At 37.5% G+C, this 20,535-nt stretch overlaps 1 protein-coding gene across 2 annotated transcripts; it reads left to right on the forward strand.

The window, feature by feature from the left end:
• The first annotated feature begins 374 nt into the window (after positions 1-374).
• MED21 (mediator complex subunit 21) lies at positions 375-5,620 on the forward strand. 2 transcript variants are annotated; one of them, XM_014846867.3, is made up of 4 exons: positions 375-522; positions 3,555-3,669; positions 4,251-4,351; positions 5,147-5,620. In XM_014846867.3, the coding sequence occupies exons 1-4, from the start codon at positions 481-483 to the stop codon at positions 5,321-5,323; spliced, it is 435 nt and encodes a 144-aa protein (XP_014702353.3). In that variant the 5' UTR covers positions 375-480; the 3' UTR covers positions 5,324-5,620. The 2 variants fall into 2 exon arrangements, with proteins under 2 accessions (XP_014702353.3, XP_014702354.1); XM_014846868.3 differs by lacking the exon at positions 5,147-5,620 and having other exon boundaries at positions 4,235-4,302.
• Positions 5,621-20,535: the final 14,915 nt, after the last annotated feature.

Below are 20,535 nucleotides of genomic sequence, written 5' to 3' on the forward strand. Positions count from 1 at the left end.
TGGTGAATTTTAATTTGGATTTGTTGAAGTTAAAGTCCGTATCGTGACTCCCAAGTATTCTTGAGTTGCTTGCTTTGTAAGGTACATGTTTTGTGGTCCACTTGGACAGCAAAAGCAAAACAAAATAAGTATTCAAGGAGATGTTTAAAAATGAATCTACGGGAGGGTAAGGAACATTAACTTTTAAAAAACGCAGAATCCAACCATTTCCGTAAAGTGTTTAACCCCTAAAAACCTCGAGAACAGTATGTTAGCCAAAGCGAGCGGACCCGGGACAGTCCCCAAGTCAACGACGTGCACCCAGTACCTCCTTTCCCTCAGGTAAGCCCCGGGAATGTCCCGCCCCCTCTCGGCCCCGTGTGGAGTTCTGCTTCACCCCACCCCCTCAGAACGTAGCCCTGTGATTGGCCAGGACGCGCCTTCGAGTTGCCCAATCGCGTGTGACAGCTGTCTTAGCGTCCTCCTGTTTGCGGGAGGAAGATGGCGGATCGGCTCACACAGCTGCAGGACGCCGTGAACTCGGTGAGCGATTTCGCTCGGTTAGTCTTTGTCTTCTTCTTTCGCGAGGGAAAGCTAGGGAGGAAAAGGGGCCCGAGAGACAGAACCCAGAAGTGGGGAGCGGACTGAGGCAGGGCTTCAGCAAAAGGAGTTCGGGGCGGCGGGGGCGCCGCGGCGATCCGGGAGGTTTGAGGCCGGCTGCCCGGCGGTGTGCGGAGCCGCGGGAGGGAGCTGCTGCTTTCGCCTGAGAAGTGGAACATCTCTCTACCAGGACTCTGAAGCTTCACGGTCCTGTCTTGTTCTCTGGGACAGTTTTATTTTCTTGTCAGTGGTGCTTATGGCATCTCTTTTCTTTGGGGGAAGGGGAGAAGCAGTAGAAGCCTTTCCCCCCCGTATCAGTTTTAACCCATGGAGGAAAACCTGTGCTCTTGATGGTTGGTTCTTTGTTATTAGATGTTAGCCGCGAATATTCCTTCGCCCAAAGTTTCAGGATGGGGCGGGAGTGATGGTGAGATGAGAAGTTCTGTTTCATTTTAGTTGGTACGTGTAGACCAACGGTCTTGTTGCATCTCTTGGCCACTCCCCAGCATAAGTCATTTTGGGGAAAACCGACATTTTTATGATAGTGAATCTTTTAATCATCGTATATCTTTCTGTTATTTAAGTCTTCTTTAATGTCTCCCCAAAAGTCTACTCCGTATTAAAGGTCAGGTCTTGTAAGTAGCTCTCCTTGCTTTTGTCCTTCTGATTATTTTTCCTATTATCCCTAAGTGGAACGTATATGCAAACCAAGGATTCATATACTTATTACCATTAAGAGTTAAATAGTTTTCTATTGGTCGTTATATTTCTCTCGGTCATTTTGTTATTTGATATCCCAGGTAAGATGCCTATAGAGAGAGAATATGTTGACTGGAAAATCTAAGTACTTGATTCCTTGCCAGTTTTTTTGAAGTTGATAAGTTGGCATTCTTTTATTACATGAGTCTTTGTACACTTGAAGAGTGTGAATCTGCTTCTGAGAAACTGATCTACTCTGTGTGTATAAAGTAAGCTCTTTTAAGACTGAGAGGACCATCCCTTCTAAATGTTGGTGAATTCACCGAGATACATTCTCCCTTTTGGTCACTTTGCTGCCAGCCAACCTCCCTCAGGGAGATACTCCTTTGAAGTTATACAAAATCAAATTGTAATGATGCTGCTGGACAGAAATGTTATTTTAGGGGAAATGTTGCATATTCATGCATGTCTTGTAGCCAAAAGGATAGTAAGGACAAAGTGAACATGGCTGTAACTCTAGGGTAGGCGTGCTGATAATTGGATTTTGGAGAGAAGCTTCTAGGTTAACTAGCATCATTGCCTACTGTGTATGTACGCACTGCCGTGTGTACAGAGGGATACTCCTTAAGGAGTTTACAGTCTGATTAGAAAGATGTCTTATACTCAAGAGACATTTAAATAATACAAAAGTAGTCTGTGGTTAGGGTGTTAAAATGAATTCAGTGTTTTCAGCGTAAGTGCTGAGGTAAATTAGAATATAGAGTGATATGAACTAAAATAGAAGAATTCTTAGCATTTACCTGAATTGAAATTATTTGTAAAACGATTAAAATAACATTTGTTTTACCCTCTGAGAACTCCATGAGGAGTTCTTGTTCACAATATTGCTATAATGTTGATATACAATACTTGTCATGGAGTTGATTTTCGATAAATATTGTTGAATAAATGGATCTTGAGAGCTTTTGAAGGACAGAGCAGATAGACACTATGATGAGTTTTTTTGTGTGTGTTTTCTCTATTCCTCACAACGATGCTGTCAAGTGAGAATGTTCCCAATTTAAAAATGAAAAAAAATCTACTCGGGTTACTAGAACCAAAATTAGAATCCATATTTGTACAGCTTCTGAGCACTTACTGCTGCTCCGTAATGGGTGGCAAAATGTGAGCAAAGCGGTGGAGTCAGAAATGAATTTATTACTAGTCAGGTGTATATGAAGGAGAGGTAGAAAATGAATGAGTAGAGTTGACTTAGATTATTGAAAGCTTTGAAACAGCCTGAAGAGTTGTAGATTTGTCTTAAAGACCATGCTCGGGTGAGCTCAAAATTTTTGAGCAGGGTGAAATAACAGTGAACCAGTAAACAATAAGGAGGCTATCGTAATAATTCCTATATGAAGTAGTTTGTTGAACTAACACAGCAGCGGTGATGATGGAAGGAAAAGGGAAAGATTTGTGTTAGCAGGATTTGAAGGTGAAAGGAAACGAAGAGTCTGAAGTTAAACTGGTTGACTAGGAGATTCTCAATACAAATTAGATACTTAAAAAAGGAAACAGTTGACTTTGAGTTCTCTCATTCAAATAATGGCAGAGAAACTTAGTGGAAATGCTTATTTACTGATTGGAAATAAGAAATTGAGGTTTGGAAGGTCAGGACTGTTGAGAGAAGTTGGTGGGGAGGATAAGAGTGTTAAATTCGGAGATGGTAAGGAATTGGTGTTCTCAATCTTCAGAACTGCTTAAGGAATACTTTTAGAGCAGGAGTTTACAACTTGAGTCATGGCGAAAAACCTTTTGGGATATTTAAGGTGCAGTCTTTTTCCCACTGTTTCTTTGTATGTGTAACTACTCTGGTCTCAGAAAAGGGATCATATACGTTGTACAAAGAGTCATACATTTTTTTATTTACCCTGGGGCCATACTTAGATATCTGATGGTCAAATTTGCCCTTTTCCACCACTACTCCAAAAGAGGCCTTATTGTGCTTGCAACAAGTATTGGCTATATTTCTCTTGTTCTGTTACCTTAGGAAGAAAAGAAAGATTATTTTGCATTTCTTTTTAACTGTTTCAACTAGATTGATACCAAACCTAGTTTCTTTGTGTGATGAAAACATTTAATCCTTGTTATTAGTAACTGGCTTATTTTTTCCAAAATTGCTTCTTTCTGTTTTATTCCCTTGCTCAGGGATCATTATAGAAACTTATTGTTGCTGCCATTACCAATAAAATCCTTAAAATTGATAAATCCTTTCTCTCGTTTTCTTTGGCCTCCAGCTTGCAGATCAGTTCTGTAATGCCATTGGAGTGTTACAGCAGTGTGGTCCTCCTGCCTCTTTTAGTAATATTCAGACAGCAATTAACAAAGATCAACCAGCTAATCCTACAGAAGGTAAATAGATTTTCTTGGCTTCTCTTAGTTTGACCACAATATTGCTTACAATCCTTTAAAATTAGATTTATTGAGAAATTTAGCTTATTTATGGCTTTCTAAAAATGTTATTGTTTGAGAATATTACTACGTTTTGTTTATCATAAAAGAAATGAGTTTGTTACAGTCAATTTACATAACATCTCATAATTCTGTTCATGTCATGTAACAGATTGTTATTCCCTTAGAGGAGAATTTGTAGAAATGTAGCTGAATTTTACTTGAGGGACCTTTATAAAGAAGGTATCCCATTTACAAATTCAACTATGCAAGTAACTGCCACATTGTCCTAATAAATGAAATGTTATACATTATGCTTAATTCCCAATTTGAATTAATATTAAGGCTAATTCTCAAATGTGTGTTTTAAAATTGTTTGTCTGTTAAAATGATTGGTGTGCTAAAATTACACTTCAATCATTAGAAGCCTAGTACAGAAAAAGTTCTAGAAAGTTTTCGGGTTTCATTAACTTAGAATTTAATTTCTACTTCTGAAAACTTGAGATTCTCTAAAATCCTAAATTAGTAATATCTTTCTCTAGAATATGCCCAGCTTTTTGCAGCGCTGATTGCACGAACAGCAAAAGACATTGATGTTTTGATAGATTCCTTACCGAGTGAAGAATCTACAGCTGCTTTACAGGTAAAAATCTCTTTTCCTTTTCAAATTTTGCTGGTAGAGAATTTTGAATTAAAAAAGATTGCTTAAATACCTTTTGTTATAATATTTAAAGTTACCTTAAAATTAAATTTTATTTTATTTTTTTAAATTTTTTTTAAAGATTTTATTTTTCCTTTTTCTCCCAAAGCCCCCGAGTACATAGTTGTGTATTTTTAGTTGTGGATCTTTCTAGTTGTGGCATGTGGGATGCCGCCTCAGCATGGCTTGATGAGCAATGTCATGTCTGCACCCAGGATTCGAACTGGCGAAACCCTGGGCCACCGAAGTGGAGTGCCCGAACTCAGCCACGGGGCTGGCCCCCAAAATTAAATTTTGAAATAGGCGTTTTCTTGTGAACTAGTGTTGTCTGTTAAAGACTGCATTGAATATACATAGTTGTCCAATTTTGAGTTATAAGAGAACTTCCTGCTTTCCTCAGTTTGGCTCTTTTCCTAGCAAAGAAGGAGAGGAGGGTGACATTCTGGATGTGGAGTAAATTAGTCGTATCCAAAAGCAGTGTGGAAGGAAGTCACATATAGACATCCTGAGATCTCTAATTCAAAATTCATTCTTTTAAATAGTTCATACAGGGAAAACTCTTAAAAGTTATCTGATTTTAGAATTTCTGCCACTGGAAAGTCTTATCACAATGGTTGCATAGTCATCCAGACTTGAAAATAAAAACTTATACTGCAGTTTCTTTCCTTCTTAACTCTTAATTAATCTTCAAGTTTTTGATTTCTCAAAAGATTTTTAAATTTCTGTCTTATAATAAAGGCTGCCAGCTTGTATAAGCTAGAAGAAGAAAACCATGAAGCTGCTACATGCCTGGAGGATGTTGTTTATCGAGGGGACATGCTTCTGGAAAAGATACAAAGTGCACTTGCTGATATCGCGCAGTCCCAGCTGAAGACGAGAAGTGGTACCCATAGCCAGTCTCTTCCAGACTCATAGTGCCAGTGTTTACCATGTGGCTGAGAAAAGAACTATTTTGATGCCAATAAGAATTCTGCATCAGAGTTAGATGTAAGCCTTACCAACAGTTACAGAAACATTCAGCACTATGACACACGTTATCTTTTTAACTATTTTTAATAGTCTTCTATTTTCACTCTTGATAAATAAGCTTGTAAAATTGTGATTGAACCAGTTTAAACTGGTCATTATACCATCATTTTTTATTATCTGAATGAAATTATTGAGGCAAATCTTGCATTAATGGTCATATAATTAAACAGATGTACTATAAAATTCTGTTGTGACATAATTTCTATCTTTATTTTTGTCATATTTCTGCAGTCTTTTTACAAATCAAAACATTCCTCAAGCCAGAGGAGAGGTGGTGAGTGCAGAGATATGGGACATTTCAATTTAGGTTGGTGTCCTTCTGCCCGTTTAGAGGTGACATTGTATAGATTTGGAGCTTGAGCAGCAAAGTTTCTGAAACTGTGTTGCTTTTATTTTTTTATTTTATTTTTTGAGGAAGATTACCCCTGAGCTAACGTCCATGGCGAATCATCCTCTTTTTGCTGAGGAAGACTCGCCCTGAGCTAACATCCATGCCCATCTTCCTCTACTTTATATGTGGGACGCCTCTCACAGCATGGCTTGCCAAGCAGTTCCATGTTCCCACCTGGGATCTGAACTGGCAAACCCCGGGTCGCCAAAGCAGAACATGTGAACTTACTACTGGCCCACCGGGCCGGCCTCTGAAACTGTGTTGCTTTTAAGAAACAGAAGGAGGGTTAATGTGGCCATACAAGAGATTAGGTCACCTTTTTTTTTTTTAAGAAACATTCTTTTCTTTGTGTGTGTATGAGGAAGATTGGCCCTGAGCTAACATCTGTTGCCAGTCTTCCTCTTTTTGCTTGAGGAAGACTGTCGCTGAGCTAACATCTGTGCCAGTCTTCTTTCATTTTGTATGTGGGATACCATCTCAGCATGGCTTGATGAGTGTGTGTAGGTCTGCACCCAGGATCCAAACCTGTGAACCCTGGGCAGCTGAAGTGGAGTGCGTGAAGTCAACCACTACACCACTGGGCTGGCCCCTAAGTCACTTTTATGGAAACTTTCCTCTTTGCAGAACCTCATACACATTCTAGTTCATCTTCACATTTGTTTCTACCAAGAAATCTTCTTTGGAGTTCCCATGCTATTGTGAGAGAATTTTCCTTCATCCTGAACTATTTTTATTATTTATTTATTTATTTATTTTCCTGGGAAAGATTTGCTCTGAGCTAACATCTGTTGCCAATCTTCCTCTCTCTCTTTTTTTCCTCCCCAAGTCCTAGTACATAGTTGTGTTTTTCAGTTATAAGTCCTTCTGGTTCTTCCATGTGAGCTACCCCCACAGCATGGCTGCTGACAGAGGAGTGGTGTGGTTCTGCACCTGGGAACCAAACCCAGGCTGCTGAAGCAGAGCGTGCCGACCTTTAACTGCTAGGCCATCAGGGCTGGCTCCATCCTAAACTGTTTTTACCCACATCTTTTCACCTGCTTTTTTTCATTTGTCTTCTTACTTTTCATGATGAAGTATGTTTCCTAAGTCATTGAGTCCTTCTCATTCTTATTTATCTGAAGATTCTGTCTTGTGATCTTGTTAACCTCTCAACCTTTTTTTTAAATTAGTATTTACTTTTTTAATTGAAGTAACATTGATTTATAACATTTTATAAATTTCAGGTATATGTCATGATATTTCTACTTCTATATAAACTGCATCATGTTCACCACCAAAAGTCTAGTTGCCGTCTGTCACTGCAAACACATGCCTCTTTACCCCTTTTGCCCTCCCTGCTTACCTCCTGGAACCACCAATCTGTTTTCCATATCTACATGTTTATCTTCGACATATGAGCGAAATCATACAGTATTTGTCTGTCTCTGTCTGACTTATTTCACTTAGTGTAATACCCCCAAGTTTCGTCCATATTCTCACAAAGGGCAAATTTCATCTTTTTTTTTTTTTTTTTAATGGCTGAGTATTCCTTTGTATACATATACGACATCTTCTTTATCCATTCATCCGTCACTGGGCACTTAAGTTGTTTCTAAGTCTTGGGAATTGTGAATAATGTGTGATGAACATAGAGGTGCATATATTTTTTCAAATTAGTGTTTTCATGTTCTTTGTGTAAATATCCAGAAGTGGAATAGCTGGATCGTATGTTATTTTCTTTAATTTTTGAGGAATCTCCTTACTGTTTTCCATAGTGGCTACGCCAATTTACCTTCCCACCAGCAGTGTATGAGGGTTCCCTTTTCTCCACACAATCTCCAACACTTGTTATTTCTTGTCCTTTTAATAATAGACATTCTGATGGGTGTGAGGGGATATCTCATAGTTTTGATTTGCATTTCCCTAGTAATTAGTGATGTTGAACATCTTTTCATGTGTTGGCCATCTGTGTATGTTCTTCGGAAAAATGTCTCTTCGTATCCTCTGCCCATTTTTTGATCAGGTTGTTTTGTTGTTGAGTTGTATGAATTCTTCATATATTTTGGATATTAACCCCTTATCAGATATATAGTTTGCAAATATCTTCTCCCAACTGTTAGGTTGTCTTTTCGTTTTGTTGATGGTTTCCTTTGACATGCAGAAACTTTTAGTTTGATGTAGTCCCATTTGTTTATTTTTTCTTTTGTTTCCCTTGACCCAGGAGATGTATTCAAAAACATACTGCTAAGACTGATGTCAACTACCTATGTTATCTTCCAGGAGTTTTATGGTTTCAGGTCTTACATTCAAGTCTTTAATCCATTTTGAGTTAATTTTTGTGTATGGTGTAAATAACAGTCTGCTTTCGTTCTTTTGTATTTGGCTGTCTAGTTTTCCCAACACCGTTTATTGAAGAGATTGTCCTTTCTCCATTGTGTTCTTGCCTCCTTTTTCAAAAATTAGCTGTCCATAAGTATGTGGGTTAATTTCCTGGCTCTTAATTCTGTTCCATTGATCTGTGTGTCTGTTTTTATGCCAGTATCCTGCTGTTTTGATTACCATAGCTTTGTAATATATTTTGAAGTCAGGGAGTGTGATACCTCCAGCTTTGTTCCTTTTTCTCAGGATTGCTTTACCTATTCAGGGTCTTTGTTGTTCCATATAAACTTTAGGGTTCTTTGTTCTTTTTCTGTGAAAAATGTTGAGATTCTGATAGGGATGGCATTGGATCTGTGGATTGCTTTAGGTAATATGGACATTTTTAACTATGTTAATTCTTCCCATCCATGAACACAGAATATCTTTCCATTTCTTTGTGCCTTCTTCAGTTTCTTTTAACAGTGTTTTATAGTTTTCAGTGTACAGGTCTTTCACCTGCTAAGTTTATTCCTTGGTATTTTATTCTTCCAGTTGTGATTGTAAATGGGATTGTATTCTTGCTTTCTCTTTCTGCTAGTTCGTTGTTAGTGTTTGGAAACACAACTGATTTTTGTATGTTGATTTTGTACCCCACAACTTTACTGTATTTGTTAATTATTTCTAATAGTTTTTTGGTGAATTTTTTAGAGTTTTCTATATATAAAATCATATCATCCGCATGTAGTGACGGTTTTACTTCTAACTTTCCAAGTTAGATTCCTTTTATTTCCGTTTCCTGCTTAATTGCTCTGGCTAGGACTTCTAATGCTATGTTGAATAAGAGTGGTTAGAGTGGCTATCCTTGTCTCGTTCTTGTTCTTAGAGGGATAGCATTCAGTTTTTCACTGTAACCTCTCAGCCTTTTTTGCTGCATTCTAATCTGACCAGAACGTCAGTTACTTCAGTATCATTTTCTCCATTCCACCTTAGTTTGTTCTTGCTAACATTTGTGTCAGCATTATCAAGCATGATTACACACCCAGCTCTTAGATCTCCTTGAATCCACTGATGATGTCCACTAGAAAGCTGGAGTTGAAATATGATCCACCTTGTAACTGGTTCTATCTCCTGAGGCTATATTTTTCAGAATATCCTGAGCTACTCTTCCTGCAGTCTGTTACTGTCCAGGGTTTAAGAAAGTGCAAGAACAATACAGAAGTCAGATTCTGCCTGTTATTCCCGTCATAATCAAGCCCTTCCACAGTTCTTGAAAAATACTGCTTACAGGCACATTTTAATTCCGATAATACGATTTAGAGAATTATTAACTTTTGAAATTATGTTAAATGTTATCCATGCTAGTAGATATTTAAAATGTTAGGTTTTAAATGTCTACTGACCACTGACAATTTACTTAAACCCTGTGCTCCTGGAAAACAGTAATAGTTAAGAAATCACTCCATCCTATTGTATTCTAGGAAATGGCTTACTGCAAGGAACCACCTTTCCCCATATAGCTAAGATCAGATCTTGGGATGACCTCTTTGTTTACCTATGACAAAGCCAGACCCAGGTCCTCCAAATTCCCATTCTTTGTCTCATAAATAATTAGTTGAACTGTTTGTCCCCCCAGACCAATCTGGACAAGTTGCTCTCTAACTTAACTTGGTCAAACTTCAGGCTTCTCCCCAACAGGCCTCTGAACTCTAATCCCCCCTCAGCCTGAGCCAGCACTGGAACATGGAATAGTTCCTCCTCAACACCACCGCCTGGAAATAGGCTAACTACAAAGAAAGACATTCCGTGAGGAACTGTCCCAGTATGTCACCTGCTCATCTCACTCCCTCCCACTCAGATTTTTCTACCCTTGTTTACTCCTTCCTATAAAAAAACAAAAAAACCTACCTTTTCTCACCTGATCTTTAAGATGCTTGCAGATCTTATGGTCAGAGCATTCTCCCTATTGCTGCAGTCTCCCTAGCCCTGTTGCAATAGTTCCTCTCTCCCTATTGCAATAGTCTTTTCAAATAATGTCTTTCTGTACTTAAGACAGGAGTTGTTTTAACTTGACACCTCACATGTGTAGGAAAAAGCCATATGACTCTTATAGCACAGCCCCAGGGCTAAGGCTGGGGCAAAGCGGGTGGAGGCACTTGTTTACCATGAAGTAATAAGCAATTATTAATCTATCCTTGATTCAGAACATCTTTGTGCACATTCAGGATAAAATGAATAAAGATGAATATTAAAAACCTAACACTGGGGGCCTGCCCCGTGCCTGGGTGGTTAAGTTCACAGGCTTGGCTTTGGCGGCCCAGGGTTTCTCCTGGTTTGGCTCCTGGGCACAGACATGGCACCCCCGTCAGGCCACCGTAAGGTGGCGTCCCACATAGCACAACTAGAAGGACCTACAACTAGAATATACAACTATGTACCGATGTTAGCTCAGGTGCCAATCTTCAAAAAAAAACAAAAAACCTAACACTAAGAGACATAAATAACTCAGGGATCAAAGAGGAAACCATAATGGAGATTGGGACATAATTCAGAACTTAATGAAAACATACTACATATAGAAACTTGTGGCATTCTGCTAAGGCAGCATTTAGGAGAAAATGCAAGTATTACCTTCCCTACTTATATTATTTTTTAAAACCCTGAAATAAATGAGCTAAGCTCCCAACTGAAAGAAGGAAGGAAATAGTAAAAGTAACAGAAGAAATTAAGAAAACAACTATACCATGAGAAAATAAGGAAAGCCCAAAGTTGTAATTCAAAAAGAGTAATACAATTGACAATGTAGCTAAGTTTGACCATGGTAAAAAGACAGATGGCATAAATAATGCAAAGAATTGAAGAAAAAGTCATGCATTGATTTTAAAATACTAAGAGAAAATTTGAGTAACTTTATGCCAATAAATTTGGAAATTTTGATGAAAAGGATATAATTCCTTTTCATGAAAACTTTAGAAAAAAAACTTAGCACATAGGCTCAATAAGATATATAAATCATGCTCCTTTAACCTTTAAAGAAATTCAGTTAGTCAAACTCTTCTCCACAAATAAAGCACCAAACCTAGAGAGTTTTATTAGTAGGTTTTACTAAACATTCAGAGAAAAACATTCTAATTTTATGCAAAATAGATAAAGCTAATTACCCAAATCTGACAGGGACATTACAGAAGTAAAATTACAGCCAATCTCACTCATGAACATACAAAAATATTAGCAAATTTAATCCAGCGTGTATTAAAAAATTGAATACATCACAATAAATCTGTATTTAATCCCAGAGATGCATGGCAGTCTCATCTTTATAAATTACTTTGTATTTTTATCAATTCTAAGATGCCCATTTTTTTCTTAACCATATCATAAATTGGAATATTCAATTGGCAGCTGTTTTTTCCCTCCTTATTGGAACCTAAAATAATGGTATATTTTACAATTGATAGAATCTTTGATTAAAAACAGTAATGTAATTTGTCACATTACTGTATTAAAATCAGAATCATATTGTCTTCTAACTTGATGCAGGAAAAGCATTTGATAAAGTTCAACATCTGTTTATGAAATAACTCGTGGCAAAGGAGAAACAAAAAAATTTTTAAAGTATGAAGTGTATCTTACAAAATATAGCAAACATCATATTGAAAAGTCAAATGTAATCTCTTTAAGTTTGAGAACAAGACAAAGATGCCTGCTGTGACTCCAGCTACTCATCTTTGTGCTGATAGTCCTAACCAGTACATTGAAGCATGAAAAAGAAAGAAAAATTATAAGATGGGGAGAAAATGGGAAAAAATTCCTGTTATTTAAAGATAAAATAATTACCTAGAGAGAAAATCAAGAAGATTCCACAGATAAATTTTGGAAGGATCGTTGGACATAAGAATATTGTGCAACACACCAGCAACAAATGGTAGAAAATACTTTTTAAAAAGTATTTAAAAAGAGAATATTTTCAATAACATAAAAAGCGAGGTTTCAAGAAGTAAATACAATAAAAATGTAAGACATTTGGGAGAAATAGAACAAAAAATTAAGGAAAAAATTATAAAACTTTAAAACATTTTTAAAAACCTAAATAAATGAAGAGTAATACAATCTTTATAGAACAGAAGTGTCAATATTGTTGAATATGCCAATTTTTCTCAGCAAGCACATAGATTTAATAGAATTTTAACCAAGTTTCCAATGGGAGTTTTTGTGAAAATTAACAAGTCATTTCTGAAATTTATATAGAAGTACAAAGTGTTAATAGAAATCAAGATACCCATAAGGAAAGATACCAGAATGACAGCGCTTCCTTTAATAGTAATTAAGACAGCACAGATTAGTGCAGGATTAGACAAACAGACCAATGGAAGAGACTAGAGAGATCTAACAGAAACCCACACAGATATGAAAACTGGATTTATGATAGAGATGATGCAAATCATTGAGGAAAGAATAGAAATGGTGCTGGAACATAGGTTATATATATATGCCATATATTAAAGTCAGTACCTATGGGGTTCCTTTTTGGGGTGATGAAAATCTTCTGAAATTTGATAGTGTGAACAACTCTGAATATACTGGAAAACACTAAATTGTGTACTTTAAAAAGGTGAATTTTATGGCATGTGAATTATATCTCATTTAAGCCATTGTAAAAAAAAAATCCATTCCAGGTGGATTAAAAACTTATATGTGAAGGACAAATACCTAAAATATTTTAGAAGGCATTATTAAGAAAATATCTTTATGACTTCAAGGTAGGAAAGGATTTTTTAAAAGAGATGCCAAAAGTTTACATCATAAAGGAAAATGATATAAAAATTACAATGAACAATATGTGTCAGACACTTTCAAACTTTTACATATTTTAACCAATTTAGAAAAGGTTAATAAACTCAACTGCATTAAAATTTAGACCTCTTTGTCAAAGGACTCCATAAAGAGGCTGAAAACACAAGCTCAACCTGGGAACAGTATTTACGACACTTGTAACTGGACAAAAGGTTAGTTTCCAGAATATGTAAAACCCTCAGATGAATCAATAAGAACTGATAAGAAAAAGACAACCCATTAGAAAAATTGCAAAATACTTAATCATTTCACAGTAGAGGAATGGTCAATAAAGATGCAAAAATGCTGTACCTCACTGGTAATCAGAGAAATCTGGCTTTCTACGTCTTTAGGAAGGTTCACTTTTCAAGGCAGGAGCACAAAACATACTTATTTTTTAAATTAACACTTTGCTAGCTTGGTTTATAAATTTTATACATTTGGATATGTGGTCCATAGGCTTCCGTGTATTCTTTTTTCTTTTTTGAGGAAGATTAGCCCTGAGCTATCATCTGCCACCAATCCTCCTCTTTTTGCTGAGGAAGACCGGCCATGAGCTAACATCCATGCCCGTCTTCCTCTACTTTATATGTGGGATACCAGCCACAGCATGGCTTCATAAGCAGGTCCACACCTGGGATCTGAACCAGTGAACCTGGGCTGCTGAAGCGGAGTGCATGAACTTAACTGCTATGCCACTGGGCTGGCCCCCACTTCCGTGTGTTCTTGATCAGGGCTGCATATGTTCAGGGCAGGCCTATAAATGTATGTTTATATAACTGAAAGAAAAGCAGGGAGATTCCAGAGACAAAATTCAGAGCCGTGATTACCTTTGGTGGAGAGAAGAAAGATGCCATCATGGAAGAGCACAGAGGGCCTTTTAAGGTAGTGTAATAATTTCCTTTCCTTGAAATGGGAGGTATGTATTTAATAAAACTCAATATTTAATGCAAACTATATTTCAAGTCCTGTTTTCAGTGGTAAGGTATAAGGCAGCACATTTTTAAGCAGCATAAGATATTGTTTCATCTGTGTTTGAATCTGGCAGAACTGGCCCTTCTAGCTATTGCTGGAAGAGGCCGTTCAATCTTCCTCCACATGACTGACCACACTCTGTCCCCTGTACTCCTCAAAAGTTCCACAGTCCGGAGGATTTAGAAAGATGAACTGCCTGCTACCGTGACCCTGCTCCTTTTCCTCGCCCCTGCCTATTTAGGGTGGCCATTTTTTTCCTTCTGGTTGCCCAAGGACGGCCTCAGATTGTGGGAAAGCTCCGTGAAGGCACTAGTGCTGCAGGGTGGAGCTTCTGAGACTAACGAGCTAGCAATCTTCCACCACAAGAGGGCAGTTTGACCCTGAACTTTGGCTCTATTCAAGAAATGGTTGGATTGGATGTTTTGTGACCCAGAGAGGTACCTGGGGATTAACGAGCTTGGTAGCAGTAGCCACAAGTTATGATTCCCTTGGAATCCACTCAAAGCTAGTAGCATGATTCTGGTTGAACTAGTGTCCTCCTGGAGGCAGTAACTTGAATGTGATGACCAAATGTTGTTTATTTTCATCTGAAAGCAAAAGCACAGGGACACAACTTCATGGTATAAGACTTTTAGGCTCCTCAAGAGAGGTTGTTAACTACTAGCATCAACTGTGATGGAAGTTATGTGAGGACTTTCTCTGGGATGGTAAATTACCTTTTATGTGCACATTCTTGCATGTGTGTGTGTGTGTTGCATAGGCTACCCATCAGAAATCTATTTTCTAGCTGAAGGGCAGCCCTCTATGGAAAGGCAATGTGAGAAGTGATTAATAGTATAGGCTCACGTGCTACCCTGCCTAAGGACTGCCACTTATTATCTGTATGACTGTGGCCAAGTTACCTTTGTCTCGGCACAACTGTAAAATAGGGACGATATTACTAATTACCTCATGGGGTTGTTATGAAGGGTAAGTGAGTTTATACACGTAGGGTAGTCCAGCGTCATTCTCCAGGACGTCTCTGGTTTTTTAGGGGCCAGACTAGTGAATTAAATAGGGATGTGATGGGGATCACAGTGCTTGTATCTTTTGGGTCTTTTGGGTGGCTTTAATCTCTACCATAGTTCCAAGCAATATTGTTTTTTGTTTATAATAACTATAATGTTTTTTCAAATTTTTACGATATTTATAATATTTGTTTTCATTGATAATATTGCCAATGTGATATTGTTTTTTTATTTACTGTCGCAGTCAAGGCAGAGTGGGAGGGACAGTTTCAGAGCTTCCACTTGGCTTTTTCCACTTCCATAGCTCTTACACCACAGGTTAAGAAACTAATGTGGGACTTCTTCTCTTAACTACCAAGTTCAGTGACTGGGGAAACGATCACTGGATAAGTCATGGACCCAGTGGTGTGACTATGAGTGGGATCTTGGCAAGGACCGCATTTTTTATTTATTACTTTCCCCAACAAGGGGCCATAATAGTGGTTCAGATTCTCAGGTATTAATGTCGAATCAGACCCTACAGCCAACACTCGTCAAAATGCCTCGATATTTCTCTTTCCCTTGTATACACTTACCTGAGCAAATGGCTCTGGGTCCCTTTGGGGTAGGTCTGGGAGAATTATTACCATAAACACTTGGTTTGGTGGTGTAGAGTTTTTCGCCTGGGGGATCTGCATGAGGTCAGTGGGTTCTGAATCTGAAAAGGGGCTCAGGTTCGGAAATGGGAAAGAGATCATGACTTTTTGTTGGGGCAGCTGCTCTCCAGATTTTATTCATTCATCCTTGGTTTCTTTTGATTGTATTGATGGAGTAATGCTGCCCATCTCTCTTGCTCTGAGCGACTTGTGTTCTCTTAATCTCCACAGCTCTCTGAGGGCCAAGGGTCCCCAGTGTCAGCCACTCTGACTTTGCTGGTCATTACGATAATTGAGCCCATCTTGCTTCTGGTAGTTAAGTATTGCCACCTGGCCCCTGTTTTGAGGGGCTCCCATCATTCCCATTGCCATCCGGTAGCCCAGTTGGTGCCAGCGTCTCCTACCATCTGCCTTAGCCAGTGGTGTGCTAGAGCTGGCTCTTATCAGCTCCTACAAGAGCCGATTGTTACGTTGTTAGGAATTTTATGAGCCAGTTGTCAAACACAAGATGTTAAGTGTTATATGGCAGGAGAATGATCCTATATTGGCAAACTCTCCCTTATCCAACTTTATATGTTTTGTCTCCTTGATTCTGTACCCTCACATTATGTCCTGGTCTCAGGCATGTTTTCTCAGCTCCTACCAGCACACCTTAGTACATTTTCCTCCTTGGTGGGCTTAGCACTTCCTCAGCTGTTACATTGTGATTGACTCTAGTTTATTATCTGGTAGCCAGGAGATGAGATGGGGGTATATCCTGGGCAGAAGTGGGTGAAGGATGGCATTTGTCTTGCAAAGCAGAGGCCTCTGCGTCATTTTCCAGGAAGTGAGTAGAGCTAGGCTTTAACGGGGAGGAGTGGGCCACTTGTGCAGGCCCAGAGGAATCTGAGGATTTACGATTTTTTAATGCATTAACCAAGAGGACGCCATTCTAAGTCTTAGCTTCACAGTCCTTCTCAGTCAATGCCCCAACTTTGGTGAAGCCAATTTGCCTGGGTTGAAAATCAAATATCAGCAGTTCATTTCTTTTTATTGCTGAGTTTTATTCCATTGTATGGATATACGGCAGTTTATCAATTCACCTGTTGATGGACATTTAGATTGTTTCCAATTTTTGTCCGACACAAATAAAGCTGCTGTGACCATTTATGTACAAGTGTTTGTGTGGATATATCCTTCCATATTTCTCTGGTAAATACCTAGGAATACAATGGCTGGATCATATGATAGGTGTATATTTAACTTTTTTTAAGAGTCTGCAAAGCTGTTTTCAAAGTGGTTATATGAAAATAAGATTGAGAAACAAAATAAAGCAAACAACCACGCACAAAAACCAGAGTTAATCTGTCATTTCAAGGGAAAGGGAGCATTTAACAAAGAGTGAGAATATGTATCTGCATTTTGAAAGGAACTCCTCTAATGTAAAAAACATTTTGATAACAGATATTTGGAAATATTTTCATTATTATGGGATTTTTTTTTTGCCAAAAATCATATATCATCTATAAAAGTCTCCCACATAAACACTTAAAATATCTCTAAAACAAAAGTATCTGATCTATTTTAAAATCTTCCAAAAAGTTATTTTTGAAGCCATTTGTTTAAAATATGGAAATACAAAAACTTTTAGTGTTTACAAGAACAATTTATTGACATCTGGGAGGGTGGAAATTTACTACCTAAATGTCAAAAAAAAGTCTTTTTATAATGAGTGGATGGACTGGTTTAGTAAGGGCAGCTAACACTGAATTTGAATCATCCATAATTCTTTGCAAGATCTTTTTTAGCTGTGAGAGCCGTTAACACCAAATTCTGAAATAAACTAAACTTGTAACCAGGACTTCATATCACTTCATCTCATGATACCAAACCAAACTTTATAAAAACAGAACTATTCAGTTACATTTCTCTCACTAAAATTTCTTTGGTGAAGACAGAGAAATGTCTAATTATATTATTATTTATAAATATAATTAATTTTATAACATATTTTATTGTATTATTTATAAATATTATAAATTATTTTTACAAATAATAATATAATAAAACATTATATTTATATTATACTTATAATAAAATAAAACATTATATTTAAGAATAATGTTTCATTTCTATCTCATCCTTTCAAAATTTCTATCATTGGAGGTATGACTTAAATGAATAAAATGTTAGTACAGCTCTACATCTATAGTTTATAAAGAGATAAATATGCAATATGCACGTATCAGGGTTATCAGCTCAACATTTGTTTTGATGACCTAAATATCATATCATCTTAATGGCAACATTTAATCAAAATATTTTTCTAGGGCAGTCTCCTTCTCATGAAAAAAACCTAGAAAGTGGCACTTTTTTCTTTTGCAGGGAACAATTCACCCTGAGCTAACATCTGTTGCCAATCTTCCTCTTTTTTTTTTCTTCCCCTCCCCAAAGCCCCAGGGCATGGTTGTATATTCTAGTTGTAAGTCATTCTAGTTCTTCTATGTGAGCTGCTGCCACAGCATGGCAACTGACAGACAGGTGTAGTGGTGCCACAGCCAGGAAAAAACCTGGGCCGCCAAAGCAGTGAGAGAGCCAAACGTTAACCACTAGGCCATCAGGCATGGCTCAAAAGTGGCATATATATATATATTTTTTAAAGATTTTATTTTTTTCCTTTTTTTCCCAAAGCCCCCCAGTACATAGTTGTATATTCTTCGTTGTGGGTCCTTCTAGTTGTGGCATGTGGGACGCTGCCTCAGTGTGGTTTGATGAGCAGTGCCATGTCCGTGCCCAGGATTCGAACCAACGAAACACTGGGCCGCCTGCAGCAGAGCACGTGATCTTAACCACTCAGCCACAGGGCCAGCCCCCAAAAGTGGTATATTTTAATCCAGGTATTAATGTATATATTATAGAGAACAGTTCTTTTTTTTTTTTAATTTTTTTATTTTTCCTTTTTCTCCCCAAAGCCCCCCGGTACATAGTTGTATATTTTTAGTTGTGGTCCTTCTGGTTGTACCATGTGGGACACCACCTCAGCATGACCTGATGAACGGTGCCATGTCTGCGCCCAGGATCCAAACTGGCAAAACCCTGGGCTGCTGAAGTGGAGTGCACAGACTTAACCACTCGGCCATGGGGCTGGCCCCAAGAACAGTTCTTAAAGTGTGGCCCATGGACCCCTGGGTCTACAAAGTCAAAACTATTTTCATAATAGCGCTAAGACATTATTTGCCTTTTTCACTGTGTTGGCATTTGCACTTTTGGGGCAAAAGCAATGGTGAGTAAAACCACTGGAACCTTGCAGGAATCAAGGCACTGGAACCCAACTAGTCATCATATTCTTCACCATCATACACTCACAGGAAAGAAAAAAAAGCCTATCTCACTTCAGAATGCCATTGATGAAGCAGTAAAAATTAATTTTATTAAATCCTGACCCTTGAGTACACATCTTTTTATTATTCTGTCTGACAAAGTATGAAGCATACATACGGCACTTCTGCTGCATATCCAAGTATGATGGTTGTGTGAAGGAAAAAGAACTTATTCAGTTTTTTGACTTGTGAGCTATACTAGCTGCTTTTTGTCAGGGAACATCATTTATGGATGACTGACAAACTGTGGTTTTTCAGACATAGGTAACTTGGAAGATATTGTCCCCAAAGTGAACCAACTAATCCTGTCTCTTCAAGGAACACAATTGATGGTATTTGTTGCCAGTGATTATGAAATAATTTACAGGCAAAATATCCATTCAAATGCAATGGATTTTAATGTAATACAGTAAGAAAGTTCATTGATAGTGATTTTGGATTCGACATAGCAACTGACTTCTTTTTTTTAACTTTTCAGAAATGTTTATTGCTTCAGCTCATTAAACTGTTACATCTTTTGGACAATATGTCTTCTCTTTTTTTGAATTTATTTTATTGAAGTCTCATTAGTTTATAACATTATATAAATTTCAAATGTATATCATTATCTTTCTACTTCTGTATAGACTGCATCATGTCCACCACCAGAAATCTAGTTTGCAACTGACTTTTAATAAACTGCCACTTGTTGGTTCTTAGTGCAGTATCAAAGAAGAATATCCACAATTCTATGAAAAGCTACAATTAAAATACTCCTCCCTATTCAAATTGCATATCCAGATTTTCTTCACATACTTCAGACAAAACAACATGTCATAATAGATTGAGTGCAGAAGCGGATATGACAATCCAGCATTTGCAAAATCTTTCTGTTCTCACTAATTGTTTTTGTTTTGGAAAATATCATTAATTTCCATGAAACCTATATTACTCATATTTACATATAATGGGTTCATTATTTTTATTTTAAAATAAATTAATACTTTAACAATTCCTCAGTTTTGATAGATATTATCCAGATGACCAAAAGTTCTTTGGAGTCTTCGATAATTTTTAAGAGTATGAGGGGGTCTTGAGACCAAAAAGTTTGAGAACTGCTGCCTCAAAAGGAGGATAAGACAGCCTAACACCTCTACTTTGCTAAGATTGCTTAAGGGTTTAGGTAAAGGAGAAGATGCTCACCTCGAACAGAGATGGAGCAGGTATAACGATTAGTGGTTACACTTTTTCTTTTTACTCTTTCCTCTTGTGGTTAAGTCTGTTATGGCTCAGAATTTTTCTTGTTTTATCATGGCAAGAAGAATTCTAACAATATGGATGACTCTCATAAGTCACGTAACCCTGCTGAGAGTGAAGGGAAGAAGGTCCTTGTCAGTTTTTCAGACTGTCTACCTTGATCATATCTATTTTTAAGACCCAGAATTGGCTAAAATTGGAAGATTCTTCTTAAATTACAATTTTCTTCTGTCAGAGCTAAAAGCTTAAGAAAATCCCTAGACACCATGGTCATATCTATGATCTTGAAATTATTGTTCTCAACCCACAGTGAAGAAATTACTTATCG

The sequence above is a fragment of the Equus asinus genome, chromosome 22 (genome assembly GCF_041296235.1).
Source record: "Equus asinus isolate D_3611 breed Donkey chromosome 22, EquAss-T2T_v2, whole genome shotgun sequence".
In the NCBI taxonomy this organism is placed as follows: domain Eukaryota; kingdom Metazoa; phylum Chordata; class Mammalia; order Perissodactyla; family Equidae; genus Equus; species Equus asinus.

Bases quoted from the DNA above. Each gene is read 5' to 3' on its own strand.
- MED21 (XM_014846867.3), top strand. From the start codon at position 481: ATGGCGGATCGGCTCACACAGCTGCAGGACGCCGTGAACTCG. The intron at 523-3,554 runs GTGAGCGATTTC...TTTGGCCTCCAG, and splicing joins TGCAGGACGCCGTGAACTCG to CTTGCAGATCAGTTCTGTAA. The intron at 4,352-5,146 runs GTAAAAATCTCT...CTTATAATAAAG, and splicing joins AATCTACAGCTGCTTTACAG to GCTGCCAGCTTGTATAAGCT.